At 31.1% G+C, this 24,221-nt stretch overlaps 1 protein-coding gene across 2 annotated transcripts in view; it reads right to left on the bottom strand.

The window, feature by feature from the left end:
* Nucleotides 1–363: 363 nt before the first annotated feature.
* The window catches only part of Prp40 (pre-mRNA processing factor 40), a 149,441-nt gene continuing 125,583 nt past the window's right edge, over nt 364–24,221 (bottom strand). The window contains exons 24-27 of one of the 2 annotated variants that reach the window (XM_085822344.1): nt 15,122–15,183; nt 8,722–8,871; nt 1,384–1,419; nt 364–684 (exon numbers count right to left, since the gene is read on the bottom strand). In XM_085822344.1, coding sequence (XP_085678470.1) covers nt 601–684; nt 1,384–1,419; nt 8,722–8,871; nt 15,122–15,183 — 332 coding nt within the window. In that variant the 3' untranslated portion in view covers nt 364–600. The remainder of the gene's footprint in view (nt 685–1,383; nt 1,420–8,721; nt 8,872–15,121; nt 15,184–24,221) is intronic. The other variant, XM_085822345.1, reaches the window with a different exon arrangement.

Here is a 24,221-nt window from a genome sequence, read left to right as displayed (position 1 = left end):
GAGTGTAATCAATTTAAATTACTTTAAATTTTAGTCTTTCCTTTCTGCTATATCTTTAAAACAGGCATTTCTTATTGATTTAATAAAAAATACAATTAAGCCGTTTATTTACATATATAGGCAGAAACGAATAAAATTACTGTTAAAAATGTTATTAAAACCTTAAAAGATTTAATTACCAAATTATAATCAAATAAATGCAAACTGCAATTTGGTCGCAAGCCAAATCAACATTTCAACATACATTTTAGTCATTTTTTAAATATTATGTATGTAAGTCTCCCAAATGAGCTTTCTCATATGGCAGAAGAGAATATATTCTATTCCTTCATTGTATTAAATTTACTTTCAAGTAAAACACAATTCCATATTTATATCTTTATTGACAACAAAGCATGTATAAAATACAGTTCAGGTAATAGATTCTCATTGAAAAAATCATGAATTTTATAGATTTCCAGATTTAAAAAAATTATTAAACAAAACTTCTAGAGTCAATATATTTCCTATATTGATTATACACCATTAAGAAATTGAAAATCAGTTATCTACATTAATTGTAAAGATTAGGAAGTTCAAATTGATCGACTTGGTTTCTGTTCACTGATGAGCTGCTAACTGCTGAAGTAAAAGACGTCTGCGATGTTCTAATTCTTCCTCACTTGCATCACTCTCTGAGAATTTCTAAAGGAAATAAATAATAAAAATAAATTGTATTAACAGAGTGAGAGAAACTAATTCTAGAAAGTAAATGAAATACATTTATAGAAAAAAGGGGATTAACATATACATGTATGTTTATATGTACTATTTCTGTCATCCTGTCAAAAAGCTAGTCAACAAAAGCTTAAACAAATTATTAATCCATACAAAACATGCACTTACTTTAAAATTTCCAGCTAGAAATTATATATATATATATTTTTAATTTATGAGCATTAAAATACTTGTACTACTCACACAGAATGACCTACAATTAGCCACAGTAGTTCTAATTATTTTCATTATCTCAATATGAGCTGTTAAGTAGTACATTAAAGTATCCAAAAGAAAATTAACCACTTCAAATCTAATTAAGTTGACTGCTTTTATATCTTAAAACAACTTATTAATAGTGTAATAACTAAAATTATTAGACTACTGTTTTGAATATTTAGAAAATAAAACATTTTAATGATTTATAAGACCATAAATTAAGAAAGAACATTATATACAGATTCAAAGAGCTGGGCTTCAGAATATTAAAAAAATTAAATACAGAAAACTTTTTTTATTATTTTGATAATTAAGAATAAAAAAATCATTTATATTATTTTACAGTTCTGTTCATAAACATATGTTAATAGCATGTTATGATATATAAGAATCATAACATTAACTCACCCCTTTAGGTTTACGGATGCCAAGCAATGTGCCAGTCTGATATGTATGCATGGGAGAAAAATAAAGCAGATGCACTCTTAAGTTATATAAGGACATTAACCCATATAATCAACTTACATCTGTTATTAATTTGGAAAGAAACATACAAAATAGTTCTTTTCATTTTTGTCTGGAAAAGCAAAATGTAAAATGCCTGTTTTTTTTTACTGATATAAGCTTAATAAACCTTTTTTGGCAACAAGCTTGAGCAACTTTTCTCGAGTTTTTCCATTTACAATCCCAGCAAAAATAATTTTCCAATAAAAATTTAAATGATAGAAAAATTAGGACAAGTAAATAAAATAAATTTTGGAAACTGGAATTGCCAATTATAAGAAATAAAAGGGCAAAAAATGATAGATTATAATTCAAATGCAGAATAAGTTTCAAGTCATACAAATTTATCTCGTAAGTGACTTTATCAGATGTGGTGTTTTCATTAAATTAAAAAAAATCAATCAATCATGCATACATTTTCACTGAATTATTAATATGGATAATCAGAAATATTTATAAGTGTATTCTAACTGTATCAAAATATATTAGCTTTCATTTAAATTTTCACATTACTGTAACATATATAGCATGAAAGTTATTGAAAAAAAATTAAATGTTCAAAGTAGCACACGAAAGTTTATCAATTGAATCTCAAACTGAATTTAAACAGAATATCTGTATTTTAAATTAATAATTAGTTTTTTTTAAACGCAAAGAAAATCATTAACTAATAATACTGATTCAATTATACAAAAGAAAAAAAGAAAGCACTTTATGTAACAGCATACATTGCAGTGAAGTAATATGGATTCAAATACAAAATACGTTATTTAAAATTAACATTTAATTACAGCAAATAAAATAATCAAAGTGGATTAAGATACATAAAATCAAATGAAAATTTTTAAAACCCAAATTAAAATATGTAAAGCTTTTATATTATCTAATACAAAAATGGAATACCTCTAATAAAATGTTCCAAGACGAGAGCTTTGATTTTCTATTAATCCACACAGAATTAAATCGATTTTCTCTGAAGTAATATGATTTTCAAGATTCAATGCCAGAATTTAACACTCAGTTTTTTTTACATAAATTTTGATAACAATAAATGGATTGATGTTTCTAAGATATTTTAATGATGTAGAGATAATTACTTTCTACTGGCTAAACTGCAAAAAAGGTGCATCAGTAAAATTTATGATTCAACAAAAATTACTCACTGCATCATAACATGATGACTTCAATATGCCAATGTAAAAGGGATAAATAAAATCATTACATTTTCGTATATAGTTTGCATAAACATTTTATGATTGACTATTAATAAGCTATTATCTGACAAATGAAATGATAATACTTATTCACAAAAACTATATTACTATTTATTTTGAAATAAAGTACATTTTCCTTGAAATTAATGACATTTAATCATTAAACCTTGAAGGACTACTCCAAAGATAGATTTGAAGTGCATTTGTACTTTTACAGAAGCAAAATTTATAGAAACTAAAACTAAAGGTATCCTAAAATGAAGTAAATGGAAATATAAAGAATAATTTAAGTGCTAAATAAATGTCAAAGAAAAAGTTATTCCCTAGAAATTCTCCTAACAGAAACCTATAAATAACATGTTTTTTCTGAAAAGCACACACTGTACCTGCTTTTTATGTAATGGTTACATTTCTTATGTAAGTCTTGAAATTAAATATGGTTTATGCTATGGGGAAGAAAACCACCAATTCAAAATCATGCAAAATTCAACTCCAGATTCACAAAAGCTTCATAGAAAAACTGAACGCACTTTGTGCTAGACTCAAAAAATGTACTGAATTTCTACAAAAGCAATATCTAAGGTTGAAATGGCCTATTTGTGAATGACTGAGGCTTTTGATTAATTTAAAAAAAGTTATATTTAAACAACTATTTGGTCATTAAAATAATAGCATCAATGAAATAAAATGCACACATTTAAAATACAACCTGGAATATGTTTCCATATTTAATTATTAAAATAATAACTGAATTTGTAACATTTCTAACCTTCAAAAATGGCTATATGGTTTTTTTTTAAAACAGTAATCCTGATTACTTTAACTGCTGACAGTAACCAATTTGATTTCTCTTTTCAAAATGTTATTTTTAAAAACTAATAACATTGTTATAGCACATAAATTCTGCCTAAAACTGGCTTATCAAAAGTAATAAAATGAGAAAATGCATAAATCCATAAATAATTCTACACTATTTCATTTACACACATTTCAGAAAAATTATGGAAAAACCAGATATGGTTTTAAAACTATATTTAATTAATAATAGTCCTGCATCAGCAGTTTATAACGGACTTCTTCTCCTAATGATACAGCCAAATATGGTCAAAATACAAAGGTTCGCCCCCAAAAGAAAAAGAATATAAGTCAAATGCAAGTTGAATACAAGTTTCAAAATACAAGTTAAATAAGAGCAGCTCATTAACTTAGCAAAACAGAGAAACTTAGGCATGCTCATAACTGTCTCTTCACAGCAATTACGATTATTAGTATGTGCATTTATGCTTTGGACAAATTTAAACGAACTGAAAAGAGAGTGAAGAGATCAACATTGACCATACAAGGTTAAGATCACATTGTAGATGTTATCCTTAGCTATTGTAGATGCTATCCTACCATTCATAGGCAGCTGTAAATGTAATGGAAAGAAGTTGTTGCATGGTTTTAACAAATTAGGGTAACTGTTCGACTCACTTTTTATTTTTGTTTACCATACCTAAGCATGTTAGTAAAAAGAAATTACTTCTATTTCTATTATCTCTTAAAACAGTAAATTAATTACATTGTGCAATGTAGATACTAAATCTCCTTATTGCTTTGTCATCTTTTGAGGACAGCAGAATCACTTCCACATTTACTAGCAGGAGAGTATTTTACAGTGTTTACTACACTTCACATTAATTAGTAGTACACAATATGTAATGTAGTATTTGGTATATTTTACTAACTTAACTTAGGTAATATATTACTTTGTGAAATTCATCAATTATTACTAATATGATACAAATGTAATACATACTATAGCATTTGCTGTTATTTGCATTTCAATTATTCATAATACACCTTATAATTTATTAATGGATGTAGGGCACTACTGTGATGTTTGTGGATTCTGTCACTAATCAGAATTAAATGGGATTGTAACAAAGTAAATAAATGTATAGCTGTTTAGAAAATATAACACTTCTGAGTTGATAATGTAATTATAAAACATATATAAAATAAACTGATGACTTGCCATTTAAAAAGGATTTTACTGATAACTTAACATTTATAGAAACATTGTTGCTAGTTATTTGATAAGACATAGATACCTATTTAGGGGGAAAAAAATTTCAGCGCACTGAAAGAAGTTTAAAATTCATATATGATGAAAACATCCTTCCCTGAATACAGAGAAAATGCAACAAGATTTTTTTTTATTTATATTTATGAATAACCAATTTCTTAAAAATAACTTGCTAATTTACATAAAGATTTTCTTATTACCTGGAAACTGTTTTATAACTTTTAAAATAATATATAACTAATTTTTGCTTCTGAATTCTAATACGCAGCTCCAAATTACATATTTTCTTATCACTGGTATATACCGATATACATTTGAAATATAATTGACTAAGTATGATAAGTATTGAATTAAGAGAGAGAACTTTTTATTAATTGTTGTCCTTCATGCTATTTTTATTTTCAACTGTCCACAGCAAAGAATTAATTTAAGAAATATCTCCCCCACTAAGTAAAATTTTTTACCACAGTCTCTATTATTTAAAAAATGAAGATTCGGTGAGTGAGTATATCATACTGTGAAAAGATGGTGGTACTTGGTACTTAGAGCTACCAAATTTTGCATGCACGTAGTCTGGTACATGTGCACTCACAGCCCAAATTTACTTTTAGTTTTTATATTTTATGCAGACTTAATTAATTTTATTTTTGAAAAGATTAATAAAATCAATGTATGCATACAGTTATAATTTTACATACATCTTTCACCTTCTCGAGCACAAGAGAATGGAATTTGAAAATTCCATGGAACAAAAGTCCGAAGTCCTGCCCCTCTCCAAAAAAGGTTTTAAGAGAAGTTTGTTGGGTAGTTTTTAGTGAGTGTAATAGAAGCTTGCCATATTAATATTCTTTGTTTATTGTGATAATCCACTAACATGATTTTATTCTTCAGTGAAGAAAACATCTTATTGTTCAACAATTAAATACTAAAAATAAAATATGGATTAGCTTATTTCTTTCCAACAGATCTTCTCGACTATATTTACATTATTTTTGTCATGTTATTTTGTTTTCTGGTAAATACTAGCAGTACTGATATTACTGAAATATTGATGGTATCATATTTACATTTTTGCTTTTATTTTTTATTAAACAATTTTTTTATTAACAATGGTAGGGAGCACAACAGTCATTCTGTAGCAATCCTTATACATATTACTATATAGTAAAATTTTTTCTTTTCATCTAAGCGCAAAATGGGGGTGTTGCATGTTTCTCAAACAACAGTCGTTCTATAGTAATCCTCCTCATATATTATTGTGGAAATCTGCTTTATCTCTCTTTATCTGTGCAATAAAACCTAGCATTTCATTTTCTCAAAGAATAACAGTTATTCTGTAGCAGTCCTCATATGTATTATTTCTGAAGTTAAATTTTTTTTTTTTTTTTTTTTTTTTTTTTTTTTTTTTTTAAAGCTTTATCTATGTAGCCAGACCTGATGCTGCATATTTCTCAGAGAACATCAGAAAAAATCAGGAAAGGAACTTGAAAATAATATCATAAGATACACAGGAGGATCTAACATAAAGAAAACTGAAGAATTTCTGTAAATTATAGGCACAAGTTCAGCTTGTTATTAAAATTACGTGTATTAAAGAAGCATATTTGGGTACATATGAGAATGTTTTGCTATACCGGTGATATCATAATTCAATATCTGACTTTCTAGCTCATTAATTTGCTGTTTAAAAAACTAAATATTCATTGTGCAAACACTTCCCTGAATTTGGTTATACAAAATAACTTACATATATAACATTATCTTTTATCAAATTTACAGGTACATTTTATTTTGTATTAGATGATTTTTCAAGAACTACTATGTAATATGCTAGCTGTTAGCTGGAGAATTAAACTATAAAGAATTTCAGATTATAGAGCGTAATCTAATACATATTTTAATACCAATACATGTACAACAATTTTAGTCTTATGTTTATTTTTTAAAGTTTCTAAATTCATCTTTCAACCAATTATTATTTGAAAGTAACCTGGTGAAATATCAACTCAGCAACTGTCAGAAACAAAAGCTGAGCATAAATCAATTTAATGATTATGAATTTGAAACAAAGAACTATGTTTCACACATGGATAAATTTTAAAAATCTCTAATAATTTTTTCCATAATTCCATGTTTAGGTCAATGCAGACAAATGATTCTTACCTAAATTCTGTTACATCAATAAAGTAATGAAGAATCTGTACATACGTATTTTTCCCGCACTGTGAAAGAAATGGTGGCACCTACAACACATATAGTCCTCCACCTGAATATGTGTGTCTCAAGAGCTTGAAGTTTGGATTTGTTTTTATTTATTTTATATTTTGTGTGAATTGAATGACTTTCTGATTAACAAACTTGGTGATTTAAAAGCAATGTATTGGTCCCTGGCAAAACATTAGATGTTTACAACAAGTTTAATAAAAACACTCAGTGATATAAAAAAAAAATGTTGTCATTTGGCAAAGCTTAATATAGATTAAATATATGTTTCAGATTAAATAAGAAAACTCAGCAGGTTAATGGAAATGCGTTGCCACTACCTGAAATAAAATATTCTCATCTTCCACATGCCAGTATGTTGCTCTGCAAAGCTTAAGATATTTAATTTTTCTTTCAAATTTAATTTGTCTGTTACTGATTAACAAATTAAGAATTTAAAAGAATAAATGCAGTTTTTCATCTCTATTATTAATTACTAGATGAATTCATGATATTACCCGAACTCATAAAAATCATTATATTTATATTCGATTTTTATAACTATTACTTTAGGTTATTAAGTTAGAATTAATGGCCATTCATGCTTCAAAATGTTTACCTCTTCTAAAATAAATGTCAGAATACAAATTTTGCAAAAAAGTTCTAAATTTGACACAGAAATTCAATTCACAAAATTATTTTTCTGCTGAAAAATGATAAAAATTTACTACACAATATGATGATACTGAATTGAAAATGTTTAACAAAGTGAGATATTAAAAACACCATTATACGAAATGAAAAATTATTGCATATTAATTCTTTTGTCTTTTGGAATTCATGTTAACTTATTTCAGTAATTTTATGTTCTGTAGTTTCTGCATTATTTTGTCAAGTGTGTTTTTATGACATAGAAAAAGAGCTATTCAGCATTTATATTGACTTTAATGTAAAATGCTTAGAACAATTATTTCGCACTGTTATAACCATAATACAATATGGCAATATGAAAATTATAGAGATAAATAAATATTAATAATGAACAAGGGTTTTCTTAAAAACCAACAATGGAATTATTACATTTTTTCATCGCTCATATATACAAGAAAGTCAATAAAATTATAAGAACCTACAGAAATACATTTAAAAACATCAAAACAAATTAATCTTAGGAACAATTGCTTTAAAAATATCAAAACAGGCTTACAAGACTGACTAATAGCAAGTATAATTTTTAGTATCAGTATTCTACTAGAATTCTATCTAAAAATAAGGAACTGTTCAAGGAAATAATTCTTTATACTGACTAATCGCTTTTATTCACCCCATGTCTGAAATGATCAAACTAATAAACTAGTTAATACAAGAGTTAGTATATATAACTGACTTGCAAAGTTAACAAACTTTGTACTGGTAATAAAAACTGGCATTTTAAATTTATCACCTAAAATTATATTTATTTCTAATTTAGTAGGTTTCCCTCTCCATAATATGAATTGGATATATTACAATGATATCTTACAAATATGTTTCAGCCATAAGACTATGTAGTTAATTTTAAGCTCAGTTTTAAAAGATAAAATAATATGAAAATTATTACAACAAAAAAAACACATAAAATACAGTTTCATTACAGAAACAGAATGGATACATAGAATATTATCAACATAAAAAATAACTGCAACTCTTAAAATGAAATAGAGCCGCCTTTCGTAAATAATTCCTCTGAAATATGTTCTAGCGACTTATTCGACAAACCTTGTCACTTGCTTGATCGACTTCTCCTTCTTCTCTAGAAATACTACTGCTATGGCTGGGACTTCTATTTCGATGTCTGTTATCTTTTTTCTTTTTTTTACGGTCACGGTCTCGACGATCAACATCGCTATAAGCTTCTGATGAAGAAGGCTTTAAAAAGATAAACATAATATCAGGCTGTTGAAAGCAAAACAAAGCTTTTTTAAAAGAGTTTATTCTTAAGCTATTTAATATATATATTCAAATTTTCGTTTTCCTATAGCAGAAACATAAATTTAGTGTATTTCCATTACCTTTTATTTCAGCATTCTCGCACTGTCAACAGCATTTTTTATAGTTACTACATACGCAGCAATACATTACATAATAAAAGATGCTCACTAAAATTTGCTGACAAACTCAAAAAGAGACTTTTGATTTCATCACAACCCAAACTGTGAAATATGATGAATCATATAATAATATAAACATTTAGCATTAAAAATACCATTTGTGATAAGGTCGCATAGATAATGTCCTTGTCTAATTTCGTTCAGGGGGACTGGACTTGGAATGCAATTGTTCCTCTTTTCATACCAGAGGAGAAAGCTTGTTGCAACCTTTCAAGATCACTTCAATTGTTTCAGGGATTAAAAGTCTTTCACCAGAGTCAGAATGTGGTCGCCTTTGTTGCCTACCACAGAAGGAATACCCCCTCCCGAGATTCGGCAGTGACACAGTGAGGGCAGTCAAGTTTTTGCAGCAAGAAGTTAAAATTTGGGAAGGGGGGAAGTCTTTAAGAGAAAAATTTTAAAACTACAGCAGTTTTAAAAAAAAATAATAAAAAAAATTTTTTTTTAACAGTTGGTATATAAGGACTTGAATGTAATGTTCAGCAATGTGTGTAACTTATGAGAAAAGTTTCAGGGTACTCAATTCACACACAGAAAGCCTGAGCAAGGTCATCCAAAAGCCATTATAGCCAATGAAGCTTGATAGTTGTCTATTCCAGCAAAATTTAACAGCACTGCACCAAATTTTTAGCTCTCTTATGACTTTTATGATGTCAAAGAAGAGTTATTCTTTCTAGAAGACCATACAGGAAATATTACTCATACAGCTGCCTTCTACACCCCCTAAAGTTTTGCCGACTTGTTCAGATTCACTCTGTTTATGAGTTCTATTTGCAAGAAAATGTACTGTCTGTAATGTCTGAACAAGTGAGCAAAACTGTAGGGGGTGATAGAAGGCAGCTGTATGAGCAATATTCGTCATAGAATGTATGGTCAGAATGTAAACGGCGAGCTGCTAGGTGACATTGTAAAATGGTATAAAAGGGTCAGTCCTTGCACCTAATGACATTTTCTACACAGGATTGTCGAGAGGATGGCTGGTTATACGAACCACGAAATTTCCAGGGCAATGGAGTGGTGGTCCCACAGCTTGGCCACCAAAGATCACCAGATTCCTCTTGTTTAAACATTTTCCTGAGAGGCCATATGAAAAAACCTAATCTACGAGTGCCCTATTGAAACCGATATGGATCTAGCCGCCAGGATAGCCAATGTTGCTGGCGATATTTGGGAAATGCCTGATGTCTCTGCAAATATGCATCAATCCCTATCCCATAGGTGTGAAGCCTGCATTACAGCTGGCAGAAGGTCTTTTGAGCAATTTCTTTGAGGATGTACATCAATTACATTCCTGTTAATAAAATGTTTTCTGAAGAATCTCCTCTCATTTTTGTGATGATTCTTTAAATGTGACAGTAGAAAACTTACCCTTTAACTTCTCATCTCTTGCATTCCGACCATATATTCTGACTAATATTGCTCATATAGCTGCCTTCTACATCCCCTAAAGTTTCGCCCACTTGTTCAGATTCACTCTGTTTACGAATTCTATTTGCAAGAAAATGTACTGTCTGCATCCGTTCATGTCTGTGCATAAAATAGCCTGTTCAGCGTGGTGCAAAAAACACTGACATTGGACTAGCATCAGCAGTGAAACTATCTCTTTATAGAAGGAACCTGATTTGGCATAACCACTGATTTTTGATGTACCTTCATCTGAATAGAACTAGGGGCCCACTACCTGTCCTTCAATATCCAAGAAACGAACCAGCATAGCAGTGGAGGTTTGATGGTATTTGCTATATGGGCATGTAACCTATATATTTTTATGGATGAAAGCACTTCTCCAAGTATGGGTAACCTGGCAGATATTTGTTGGAATGTGACACAGAATATGTTTAGGATGATTCCCCCCCCCCTAGAAAATGAAAACAGCATTGCTGCGGAACCAACTGCCAAAGAGACACATAAACTGCTTAGTTTCCAGAATCAAATCATGATACAAGAGTAATTATTGTTAGAGGGGGACCATAGCCGATATTAGAAACTTTTTTGTTTCATCTTACAAATTCTGTTTTAGACACTACTGTACTCATGGGCCTTATGCACAATCATGCATGTATATAATGAATGTTGCATGGTGTGGTTCATTTTTTTTTTATATCTCATTGATTTTTTAAATTGGGGTATTTGCTTGTAGGATTATTTGAAATTTATTACTTATGAATTTCAATTTTTGGTCTTTGTCAAAAATTGGTTCTAAATGTCTTTACTGAAAATTTTTCAGCAGCTTAATGGACGAAAATGCTAGGCATGAATATATTATGTTATTAAAATTGTTTTGTAATTATATACATTAAATATACGTAGCGTATTCGGAAACTAAGTACCATTTTATTCTAGCGCCGTAGCAGCGCTGTGGTATGCGTCCCGCGTATGCGCACTAGTCTTTCTTGTTCACTGACTTTCAATTGTCGCCATTTTGGTTGCTCGATGTTGTGTTTTCAGTTTGCTGTGCGCATTCAAAATGTTTATGACAATTAGTTCTCCCGCTGACTGTGAGATTCGTGCCGTGATTAAATTTTTAAACGCAAGGAATGTTAAACCTGCCAAAATTTATCGTCAAGTGACAGAAGTTTACGGTGAATACGCGATAAGTGATGGAATGGTGAGAAAGTGGGTAAGAATGTTTAATGCAGGTCGAACAAATGTCCACGCCGAGGCTCGGAGTGGTTCGGCCTTCTGTTGTCACCGATGATTTGGTAAGGAAAGCTGATGAAGCAATTCATGAGAATAGACGCTTCACAATGACAACTCTTTCAGAGGCATTTCCACAAATTTCACGTACTGTTTTGTTCGAAATTGTGTCTGACCGCTTGAATTATCGCAAACTGTGTTCCCGATGGGTTCCAAAAATGCTCACTGATGTTCACAAAACAAAGCGACTTGGTAGTGCCCTGACATTTCTCATGCGGTACAGTGATGAGGAAGAAAACTTTTTAAACCAAATTATGACAGGAGATGAAACTTGGGTGTGTCATTTCACACCAGAATCGAAACAACAATCGATGGAGTGGAGACACACTCATGCTCTGAAAAAACAAAAGTTCAAAGTGACAATGTCATCACAAAAAATCATGTGCACTGTCTTCTGGGATAGGAAAGGCGTTTTGCTTACTGAATTTCTTCCCAGAGGTGAAACCATTAATGCGGCACGATATTGTGAGACTTTAACAAAACTAAGGCGTGCCATTCAAAATAAACGAAGAGGAATGCTCAGTAAAGGAATTGTGTTGCTCCATGACAATGCTCGGCCCCATACTACTGCTGTCACTCAATCGTTAATTTGAAAATTTCATTGGGAGCAGTTTCGATCACCCGCCATACAGCCCAGACTTGGCGCCGTCCGACTATCACTTGTTCCTGCACATGAAGCGCGAGCTTGGTGGCAAGCGCTTTGCATCTGACGATGACACGAAAAATGCTGTGGAGTTATCGAAACTGGCGGGAAGTTTCTTTGACGATGGTATACAAAAACTGGTAACCCGCTATGACAAGTGTTTGATCATTGGTGGAAACTATGTTGAAAAATAGTTTAAGACATGTATTTTCATGTAAAAATAAAATTGGATTCTAAAAATTGTTTTAATATTTTTTTTTCAAAACGGTACTTAGTTTCCGAATACGCCTCGAATATATATATATATAAAATTATATTACACTGTCTACTAGTCTAGAGACAATTGACCAAATGCGAAAATTTTGATTTTGAACACGAGTATAGAATAAAATATTATCAGTGCTGCAATGCAAGTTCTTTTTTCCTTTTCTTTTTTGCCGACACACTCTGTAGGGAATAATTCTCTAACAGATTAAAATTTTTTTTCACTTCATAATTGTAATTACAAAGTATAAAACTCAGATGTGGACACTAAGACTTCCACGTATGCCTCTTAAATTATACACATTTTCTGCTGCACTTTATTTAAACTTACTTCATCAAATTATTCCAACTTAATTAACTGACTAATTTTTCAAGCCAAGTTGAAAATATCAAAAACTGCGAATTTTGAAATTAAATATTCAGTGAATCTTTGTCGTACAGGTGAAAAACTTCTTGTATTTTAATTTTTTCATAACGAGTATAAAACTTTCCCTCATATAATTATAGGAACCAGCAGACAACTCTAAAGTTAAATTTCATTATTTGTATAAAATTAATTTCTTTCTAAATTTGAAAATGCCAAAACATGAATATGTTTGTCATTTAAAACACTTTTATAATTGGAAGTATATGTCTACAACCAACAATTCCGAAAATAAAGGTTAAGAGGGTGGGTATACATATGTACCTTTGGTACTGCTGACTGCAATAAAAAAGGGAGATGCATAACCAGATGTTACAGCAGTTCCATATACAAAATAATTCTTTCATGAAAAGATGCATGCATATGGATAGACATCACAAAAAATCCATTTTGGAATAAATAGTCCTTCATTCTGTGTGTATGTACAGATGTCATGCAAAAAAATAGTCAAAATAGATATTTCTGCTGAAATCTGAAACCTAAAATTTTTTTGATTTCAATACTTCCTTTAGTTTGCACATAAGAAGTAAAAAATAGCAAGTCAGTTTATTTCAGTGAAATAGCAAGTCAGTTATTAAACATTGAAAGGATAAATCACTGTACACAGCTTTGGCAGGAATACAAATGAATAAAAATGTATTCAACCATCAATTACTGGAAAGAAGACATTTTATAATCAGCAGAAAAAGTAGACAGAAATAGCAGTCCTGGGCAAAGGCAACAATTGATACAAATCTGACAGCTAACAAACTGTAGATGATTGCAAGGCTAGATTTCAACTCCAGTAATTGCCACACTTTGGGATATTTTATGAAACTTGGATAAAAGCTATGTTAATCACAAAGAATACTGTAAGAAACTAGTAGTAAATGCTTCAGGCAAGTATAGACTTGGTGACACAATAACTCAGGGATCTTTACAACAGATCACCAGACTTCTGAAACAGGTAGTTCCACAAGTTTATATACAAAGACTATTTTTTAAAGCATGGTGAAGGCTGTATTAAACTGCTGATGTTCATACTGACAGAGTTCTGAGACCACAACTTGGCTAACTCTCATTACCACTGGACTAAACGAAATTAGAAAACTATTATTCATTTAAATAAATAAAGATACCAACTGCATCAAGCAGATGACAGTATGTGCATGTTGTTGAAGCATCACAAAGCAATAAATCCGTCACGCTAAAATTCGTTTTACTAATAGATGGCAGTAGTGCAGTAATCTGGGAAGCATTTACTTGCATATTCTTATAATTTTCAATTATCTTCAGGAAGATCTCTAATGGGATCAGAGTATGTTAACTAAGTACAGTGTAAAAACACTATACAAAGTCAGCTAATTTTTTTCTTCCATTTCCTTCCAAATAATGATGCCATTTTCCAATGAGATAATGCCCTGTACCACCATTCATAATCACCAATCACCACAAGATTGACTGTAAGGATAATCCAGTAAATTTTTAACAATCAAATGGTCATCTACCTCTCCAAATTTTAATCCAATTGAGAATTTGTTGAATGAATTGAAATGCTCTCTACAAGTTATTAATATGTTGCTACTGTGAAGGATTTTTAGCTAGAAATTCTAAAATACTGGGAGAAAACATGACCATCTTGCTACCCCCCCCCCCCCCAGGGATCAATGTTACCACCATTATTCAAGAGAAAAATTAATCAACAAGCTACTGACTAAAAGTATATAAAAATTTATCAACTTAGTACATTTTTGCAAGGAAATTAACATATTATTGTATTTTAAAACCTCAAAACTGTTTAATTAACCTTAAGTTAATTTATCTTAATTTTACTATGCACTAGCATCTGAGATTTGGAAAAGGGCAATTTCTTAAATTTTAACTTTATCAGAAAATGTTAACAGTTAAAATGATTGCCAAACCACAGCATTCTGATTTGTGATTAAAACTCAAGCATTTTCTCAGATAAGACTGGAACATACGAAAAGAAAAAGAGCTTACTGTTGGAGTTCTTCTTTTATCCTTTCTCCTGGACTTTTTCCTATGACGCCTAGCATGTTCATCTATGCAAAATAAAGAAAAATGAGCTAGGACTCTAATGCAAAAAATAGATCAAGTTTTGTTTAGTTGTATTGTGATACACATCATCATAATCAGCTCCATAACTTTCACAACAAAATATATAACACAGTAAATACTGTTATTCAGATTAGTATGCTTCCTCCCAAACATAAATAAAAAAAAAGGCACTGTTTTTGAGACCTTGTTCCAGTATTTTCTCAATAGTAACAGAAACATCCAGAAGACAAACAGTTGCAATAAAACTGCATTATCATGCAATGGGAAATGCCTGTTAAATAGAAATACCTTAGGAAGATTCTCTCTACATACTATCTGCACTAAATACATTTAGAAATATAATAGCTGATTAAAATTTTTTCTGATATTTGTAACAAAACAACTGCAATTATTAAAAAAAATGTTATAACATATTCCATGAAACTATATAATTATATATAAATAACAAAATGTCCTATAACATAAAAACAATCCATGTTTAAGAATTTTTTCAATTCTTCTGTAAATTTATACTTTTGAAATATGCATAAAAACATACCTAAATATATTTTCCTTGTACAAGGAGCACCCATAAACTAATCAAAAAAAAAAAAAAAAAAAAAAAAAAAAAAGAGAATATGTGTGCTTAAAAAAAGTGACATCTCAACTCCAGTATATGAAGCCAGTTTAAGCTTATTTAACCGTTTGCACATCAACATGCAGAAGTCACTTTCATTTTATTTTATGAAAAAATGATATGCTGTCCCTCAGTCTGAAAGCACGAGGAAAATGAGAAGAAAATTAATTTTTTGGTAAAAGCTGATAGGCATGTGACAACTTCACAGCTTGGTTGGGATAAGCAAAGAAAACTGTAACTTAATTTTAACTGAAAATGAGGAAAATTTGTGTGCGATTTGTGTCTCATATTTTGACAGAACAACAAAAAGAAGACAAAAAAAGCTTGCTGTGAAGATTTGCAGACTAATGTAAGACAAGACAACAATTTCTTAAATTGTATTCTAGTGGGAGATGAAACCTGGTGTCTACAATATAAGGCAAAATCAAAACTACAAATTGGGGGGGAGAAAAAAAAAAAAAAAAAAAAAACACCACACACACGGATGTGGAAATTAAGACTAATGCTGATGTATTTTTTGATTACAAAGGACTTAATTCACCATGATTATAATTCCTGAAATGCAGTATCAAATCCTATCTATACTGAATCAAATGATCAGTATTTTTACGAGCAGGCATTTTTTTTTTTTTTTCCGATTAAGAAACAGGATAAGGAGAGTTAGGAAGAAAATTTATAATTCTGTGCAATACAGTCAAAAGTTGTTAATCCGGACTCGTTAGGACTTCGGCGATTACGGATTATCGATTTTTCTGGTTATCAGTTTAAATATGGTAAGATGGCATGCAGAAATTATAAAATTAAAAATATGAAACCGTAATTTATGAAATAAAGAACAATTATGATCTAAAAGGTATCAAAATTTACAAAAAAAAAAAAAAAAAAAAAAAAACTTAATATTTATTTGTTTACTTTATTATACATTTCTTTCAATGTAAGTTGTTTAAGTTGCTTCGTTTTATGTGATAATACTTTCTCTTTAATTCTATAAACAGACATAATTTCTTGTTCAGTTACAAAGTTCCGCTGTTCAAGTCCTATAATTACTGCGTCGAGAATACCGACTAATTTGCCAATCGAAATTTTTTCATTTTCAATAACCTCTGTGTCACTTTCTTCACTATCGGAAGCGAATTATAATGATGAGGAATTTGATTCAAATCATATCAAAGACGGAGTACATCGAGATGAAATACTACATTTAGTAAAGAATTATAAGCCAAATAAAATAAAAACATCTGCCCTGAAGATAAGGATAGTGCTGACAGATCAACTTCCAATTCACTGCGCGCCGAGGCGATAAAAATTGCTTATCTTGTAAAATAATTTTTGGAAGCGCTGTTCAAATTATTCCAAAGTTTTAATTGATAAAATCCATCAATAAAGTTTAAAATTAATAAAACAACACAATAAAGACTATTTGCAGTAAGAAGTAACAAAATTTAAAATGAAGATTGAGTGTGGTAAATTTCGAAGCATAAAGAAGTATCACTTTTTAACTCTTAGAAAAGGTATCACTTTCCAATTCTTTAGAATCATCACTCTCATCTGTGTTAGTAAATGGTTCTTTAACCATATGAGGGCATTCTTCCTCTGATAAATAGCGTCCTCCCATAATAGACTGGAAGTGAGGCTTTCCGAAATAAAAAGAGAAGAAACGGAAATATATCTGAAGGCAATGCAAAACGTAACAAAACTCCACATAGTAACCCTTAAAGACTGTACATAGTAGGGGGGGGAATAGAATGAAAAAAAGGAACTGGATATAAATCAGACATGCGAATTGAATGTTTATATTAGCACACAGCGATTTAAAGAGCCCACCTCTATTTACGCTAAAATACCAAAGTCAGGCATAATATAGCAAACTCAAGGCCAGAAACCTAAAACTGTGTTCACTTCAAAAGTAATGGACATAGGATGTCATCTCGTGGTCTTCAGAAAAAAACATTCCAGCTTTAAATGTGTATACGCATCACTTGTCCTCTGAATGCAATTTCTAGTGCCCGGCTGTAAGAGACGTTCTCAGGAAATGCGTATATGGGATGCCCGTCCTGAAAGGCTTAAGTGACACATGTCTTGTTATGTATACATATTGTAATATTCGTTTAAAAGACCAGAAAAGGAATACTTATATGAACAAATAACTACTGCTAATCGTTTAAAGAAGAAAAATATACCTACCCTATGCCCATATGTGTTTAAGTGACAGACTACAACTCTCAGTAGTTTTCAAGTATAAAAATGTGCCAAAATGGAAAAGAAGAATATTTTCAGAACATCATGAAAATGTGTTTAGAAGCTAATTTCTGCTACATAAATTAGATCACTTAGCTATATGGGATGATTTAGGAGAATATGTCCCTGGCTCAGATAACCTTCCTTATGTAAATATTATGATACACAAATATATACCACTCTGTGCATATTTTGAGAAAGAAGCAATTAAAAAAAAAGCAACTAAAAGATAAGCCAATAATTGCAGTGGCCGATAGCACATCTGACAAACAAGGAAGGTACGTATTTGCAGTCATACTGAAACCTACTGAATCAAAAACAAGTCATGCTACACGGTGAGCACAAATTCTTTTAAATGCTGTTCATTCTTTTACTTGCTCTCAAGAAATGGTTGACACTTTGAAAGAATATGAAAGACAGTGTTCCCACGTAAGATATCTAGAATCAAATTCTGCACACTACATGAGTGTCTGCTTCAGCTTACAAAAAATACTTATGGAAAGACCATATTTTGCACTACCAAATGTTAGATACATAAAGCAAATCTTGTTGGCGAGATAGTTATATAAGAATTTATTCACATGAAGGTTTAAAAAGGTCAAATTACATATTCATTCACATCTTGTGGAGTCAGCCAGATAATTTAAAATCCTCTCATGTGCCAAAATGATGGTTATTTAAAGGACAAGACAGAATGTATTTTTACAAATGGGAAAGGTGAAGTTGATCAGAAGCACAAAATTACAAGAGCAGAGATTTTAAACAAATTGATTCTACATATGCCATCCAAAATAATAAATGAATTCTCTTGCAGATTATTTTGTTCACATGTAGCTGCAAGCATCACTACATCAGCTTTGAAGCCAACTTATTACTGGCAACATTCTCTAAAATACCATATTTTGGAATGTCTTTAAAACACCATATTCCAAAAGACAAGCTTATTAATGGATAGTCATTTTCATAAAGACACCCATGTTGATATCATACAGATTTTTAACGCATCAACATTCTGCCAAAAAACTTCACAAAGACTTACATAAACTCAACTTAAGCAATTCCTTATTTTCTATTCTTGTTTCATCCCCCCCAACATGCTGATCATATTGCACACATTAGCATCTTCTTAGCATCAACAGGTATGGATGTGTTTCACATGATGTCCATGCATAATTTTGATTCAAAGCCTTCACAGTATCATCAACAGTATAAATACTGAGAAATATTTTATTATCTATAACATTATAATTACAGAAAGAAGGGAAAAAAACTCACCCAGAAGACTATCAAGACTACAACAATGTTAGTTTTTAATAAATTCCCCCCCCCATATTACCACAGCAGTTTATTTTACAACAGTATGGGTTAAAAACTACATATTTCTATTTCTTACTGCTTTGTGAATAAATGAAAATTTTCACCTTTGATTTTTTGTTTTTTCAAAATTTTACTGTTTTAAATGTGAAAATTATGTATCCCTAATTATTACTAATTACTCAAATGTATAGAAAAATTCTTGTCTTACACGAACTCAAGCTAACTTTCCCTATTTTCTACTCCTGTTTTGTCCGCCCCTTCACCCAACATTCAAATCATCTTGCATGCATTAGCATCTTACTTGCAACAACAGGTATAAATGTGTTTCACATGATGCCCATGCCTAATTTTGATTTCTACAGTCCTCTCCTGAAGAGGAATCCTACTAATGAAAAGTTGATCAAGCTGGGTTCTTCTTCTTCGAGAGAAGTATCTCAAAGAAAGTAATTAAAATACATAGAATCATTTTTTTCAATAGAATGGCTCACATTCCAGCCCTTTACCTGGTTTCGTGCACAGATTATTTCAAAGCAGGATCATAAAATTAATTGATGGAACTTAGAATTTATTATAATGTTTAAAAATTATGTCATCTAAATGAAGTAATAGTGATCCACATGTAGTTAGAAAAAGGAAACATTAACACTGTGATAAAGTTTAATATTAATTAGGATTTTGAAGCAGAATGAAAATTTGTGAACTGACAGAAAAATATCAGCTACCAGAACCAATGGGAGTAATTTGTAAGAATCACAGTATTATTGAAAACATGAAAACAATGCTAAAATTATGCTATGATAAACAAGTAATTTGTTTATTTTTAATGCAGCTGGCAGAGACAAATATCCTAATGCCATACAAAGATCCAAAATCTATAAAAAATATAATAGAATACACAATACAATAATTTACACAGAGAAGTCTGAAGTACAAAGAAGAATAACACAAAAAGAAAAATGTAATGAATAAAATTATATGTAATGAGGTTAAAACAAGACCAAATCTGCAATCTTTTTACAATGGTCTCTAGCCTCCCATTATATAGGAAAAACGCTGTTCTGAGAGAGTGCTGAACAAACAAGGAGATGCCCAGCGTTCATCACTGCAGAAAATAAGGCAGGCAGGACTATCAACTACCGTAATTTCCGGAAGAAACGCCACACGTTTATGTGTTTAAAACTTAAATTTTTAGCAGGTGCTGCGTTTCTACCCAGCGTTTAGGTGCACTAAAAATAAAATATTTCCTATGATGATCATTGTACATAGTTTGGATGGCCTTGTCATTGTACATAGACTGGTGCTGTTCCCACACAAAAGACCACTCAGTTGCTTTTTGCGAACGTTATTTCGTTTACATTCTTTCCCTTGAATGAACCTACATGCCTTATTCACCCTAAACAGGATCTCAGAACAATAACATTCTTCCCCCTTTCAAATCAGCATGCTCATCATTTTGAATAGTCTCTCTACTCTGCCATTCGATGAATCTTCCAGGACCCATCCTCTCCCCACCCATTTTTTCTGCAAATTTTTTCAAAACGGACATAACTTCACCTCCCTCGCAATAACGAACTTTGACATATTTCCCCTTCAGCATGAATCAATTTTTCTTGGCATTCTGCCAAATACAGATCCCATCAGTTTGGATACAAGTACTTGTTGGATAGTTAGTTCTTAAGCAAGAAGGGAGCGGAAAATTTTTGAAAATGGCACCTAAACGGCACAGAAGCTATACAAGTTTAATGTATGGTTTTAAGCTTAATGTAATTTCACATGCTGAACAAATTGGAAATACAGCAGCAGCTGGAGAGTTTGAAGTGGACGAGAGATGTATTCGACATTGGAGAACTGAAAAAGAACTTAAAAATATGCCACAACAGAAACGAGCCAAAAAAAGTGATACTGTAAGGTGGCAGAATCTAGAGGACGACCTTGCAAACTGTATAGAGGAGCAACAAGGAAAGGGAATGGCAATTTCGACTGTAAAAATTCGCTTACAAGCAAAATTTATAGCAAATGAACATAAATGATTTCAAAGGAGAGCCTTGCTGGTGTAGCAGATTTATGAAAAGAAAAAATATTTCTGTGCGTACTAGAACAACAGTCGGGCAACAATTACCAATGGACTGCCTGATAAAAAGGCATCTTTTCTAAAACATGTGACAGATATTATTGACAAAAAAAAAAAAAAAAAAATCTTGTGTCACAGATAATAAATATGGATGAAACGCCGTTAGCTTTCCACTCTCCTGCAAACAGAACTGTTGATGAAACTGGTGCAAAAACTGTATCTGTGCTTACGACGGGGCATGAAAGAACATCATTTACATGTGTGTTAGCTTGTGCCGCAAACAGTGACAAGCTAAAGCCGATGGTCATTTTTAAACGGAAAACTATTTCCAAAGGGAGATTTTCCTAATAACATAATTATCATGCACAAGTGGCTACAAAAAGTTCAGCAGTGTCGTAAGGGATCTTTTTTTCCAATCAAAAGGGTTATTGATAATGGATTCCATGTGTGCTCATTTACTTGAGTCAGTGAAAACCAGATGTCAAAAATTGTCTATGACCGTAGCAATAATTCCTGGTTGTTTGACAAAAATCTTAAACCATTAGATTTGTCAGGTAATGAATCCTTCAAAGCTGAAGTCCGAAAGCGGTGGGAGTGTTGGATGAGTGAAGGATTGCATATGTATACCAAAAGTGGTAAAATGCGTAGAGCATCTTATGAAGAAGTTGCAAAGTTGATAGGAAGTATGTGGAAATCGGTAAAATTTTCGTCAATAATAGCAGGGTTCAAAGAAGCTGAAATTATATCCTTAGATAAAGAGACTGTAAACCAAGAGGATGAATGTGATGATCTGGAAGACTTGGACTTAGATCAGGATTTACTAAATATTTTTAATTCAGATAGTGAAGAATCAGATTTTGATGGCTTCATATGATGTTTAGGTTGCTGTAATTCCCTTTCTAAGTAAAATTTAAAATTTTCTTTTGTCATCCAAATTTAATATTTCGTTGTTGCAACATTTATGAAATAAAGAACAATTATGATCTAAAGGGTATCAAAATTTACAAAAAAAAAAAAAAAAAAAAAAAAAAAAAAAAAGCTTAATATTTATTTGTTTACTTTATTAAACATTTCTTTCAATGTAAGTTGTTTAAGTTGCTTCGTTTTTTATGCGATAATACATTCTCTTTAATTCTATAAACAGACATAATTTCTTGTTCAGTTACAAAGTTCCACTGTTCAAGTCCTCTAATTGCTGTGTCGGACTAATTCGTCAATCGAAATTTTTTCATTTTCACTAACCTCTCTGTTACCTTCTTCATGTTCTTCTTTATCCATTTTTTTGCAGCAATTCCACTTTTTGTTTGACGGACATCGAAACATACTTTCGTTTTGTAGATCCTCTGGGAGCTCCAGCATCGGAAATTCTATTTGACATAATCGAAAGTTCAAGTTTACTTTTATAAAATTGCTCTTATGGTCTGCAAAAACTAATAAGCCGCATCCAATTCGAAGATTAAGGAACAATGCAATCATCAACATTAACTGAAATAGATAATTAGATAATTTTAGCTTATACCCTCCGTTATACATTAAACGCACACGCGAAAACGTATTCTGCACTTGCGCACATGCATATGCGCAGTCGTAAAGGTCTTACGAGCACGCCTATGCGCATGTGTCAACGCGGCGCATGCGCAGAAAGTTTTTAGCTTTGAGGTCCGAATTAACGACTTTTGACTGTATCCCCTTTTAGGTAGCATGATAAACAAGTAAGAGTAATATTCTGATTGACTGGAGAATTCTTTATGATAAACAAGTAAGAGTAAGGAATTCTCCAGTCAATCAGAGTATTGTGTTAATGAGTTAAGCTGATTTTTGAGAGTCTGAATGAAGAAGCTGAAGAGGTGGCCACAGACGAAAACTTTGTAGCTAGTACTGGATGATTCATCATATTTATTTATTTATTTATTTATTTTTTTTTATAATTGGCACAGCATGATAGAAAAGCAGTACACACAAATAAAGAGGCTGCATCTTATTTTTCTGAGATGTTAAATTAGGATTAGGAAATTAATCTATGATTAGGAAAGAAGGCTATAGAAACCACACTTTATTTAACATAGATGGGATTAGCCTGTATTGGAAGATTATGCCTAACAGAATTTGTACTGCGCTGACCCCCACAAAAAAAACTTTTCATATATTAAGGTGTTTGAAGATCAGCTGACAAGGTGGATTGATGTGAATGCAAATGTTAATTACAAGTTAAAACACTTTTAATTTATTGCTCTGATCATCCAAAAAGCTTTACAAACTACGTCTAAAGCTGACTTACATGTGATTTGGAAATAAAAGTTTAAAGATTAGGTGGCAGCCTCTGTTCTTGAGGATTGATTTCGTCACTACTTTGCATCTGTGGTTGAACATTACTGGCAATTTAAACAAAGTTCGTTTAAAATAATGATTCTTACCACTAATGCAACAAGCCTCCCATAAATGATTTTGACTCACACACAAAAGTTTGCAGAAAAAACAGCTTGCTTCAACTAAAACAAAGGCTTTATAAAAACATTCAAGACTTATTACACGAGACTCCTTATGACTGATTTTCTTCTCACAGATAAATCCCCCCCCTCTCAAAGAGAATGTTATATATCCTCAAATTGTCTTAATTGAGTTCTGCTGAACAATAACTTGTTCTGCTTGATTTACTGTAGCATCTCAGTTGCCTCTGCATTACATTTATTCTAGATGCATATAAAAAATTGGAAATGTTTGCCCATTTGGTTAAAAAATAATGTATAATAAACAATAATTATAAAAAGTGATAAGATGAT

This window comes from Stegodyphus dumicola, chromosome 8 (genome assembly GCF_044657685.1).
Source record: "Stegodyphus dumicola isolate Sdum_Otavi_A_Nest chromosome 8, ASM4465768v1".
Lineage (NCBI taxonomy): Eukaryota > Metazoa > Arthropoda > Arachnida > Araneae > Eresidae > Stegodyphus > Stegodyphus dumicola.
This window is presented reverse-complemented; position numbering and strand designations above follow the sequence as displayed.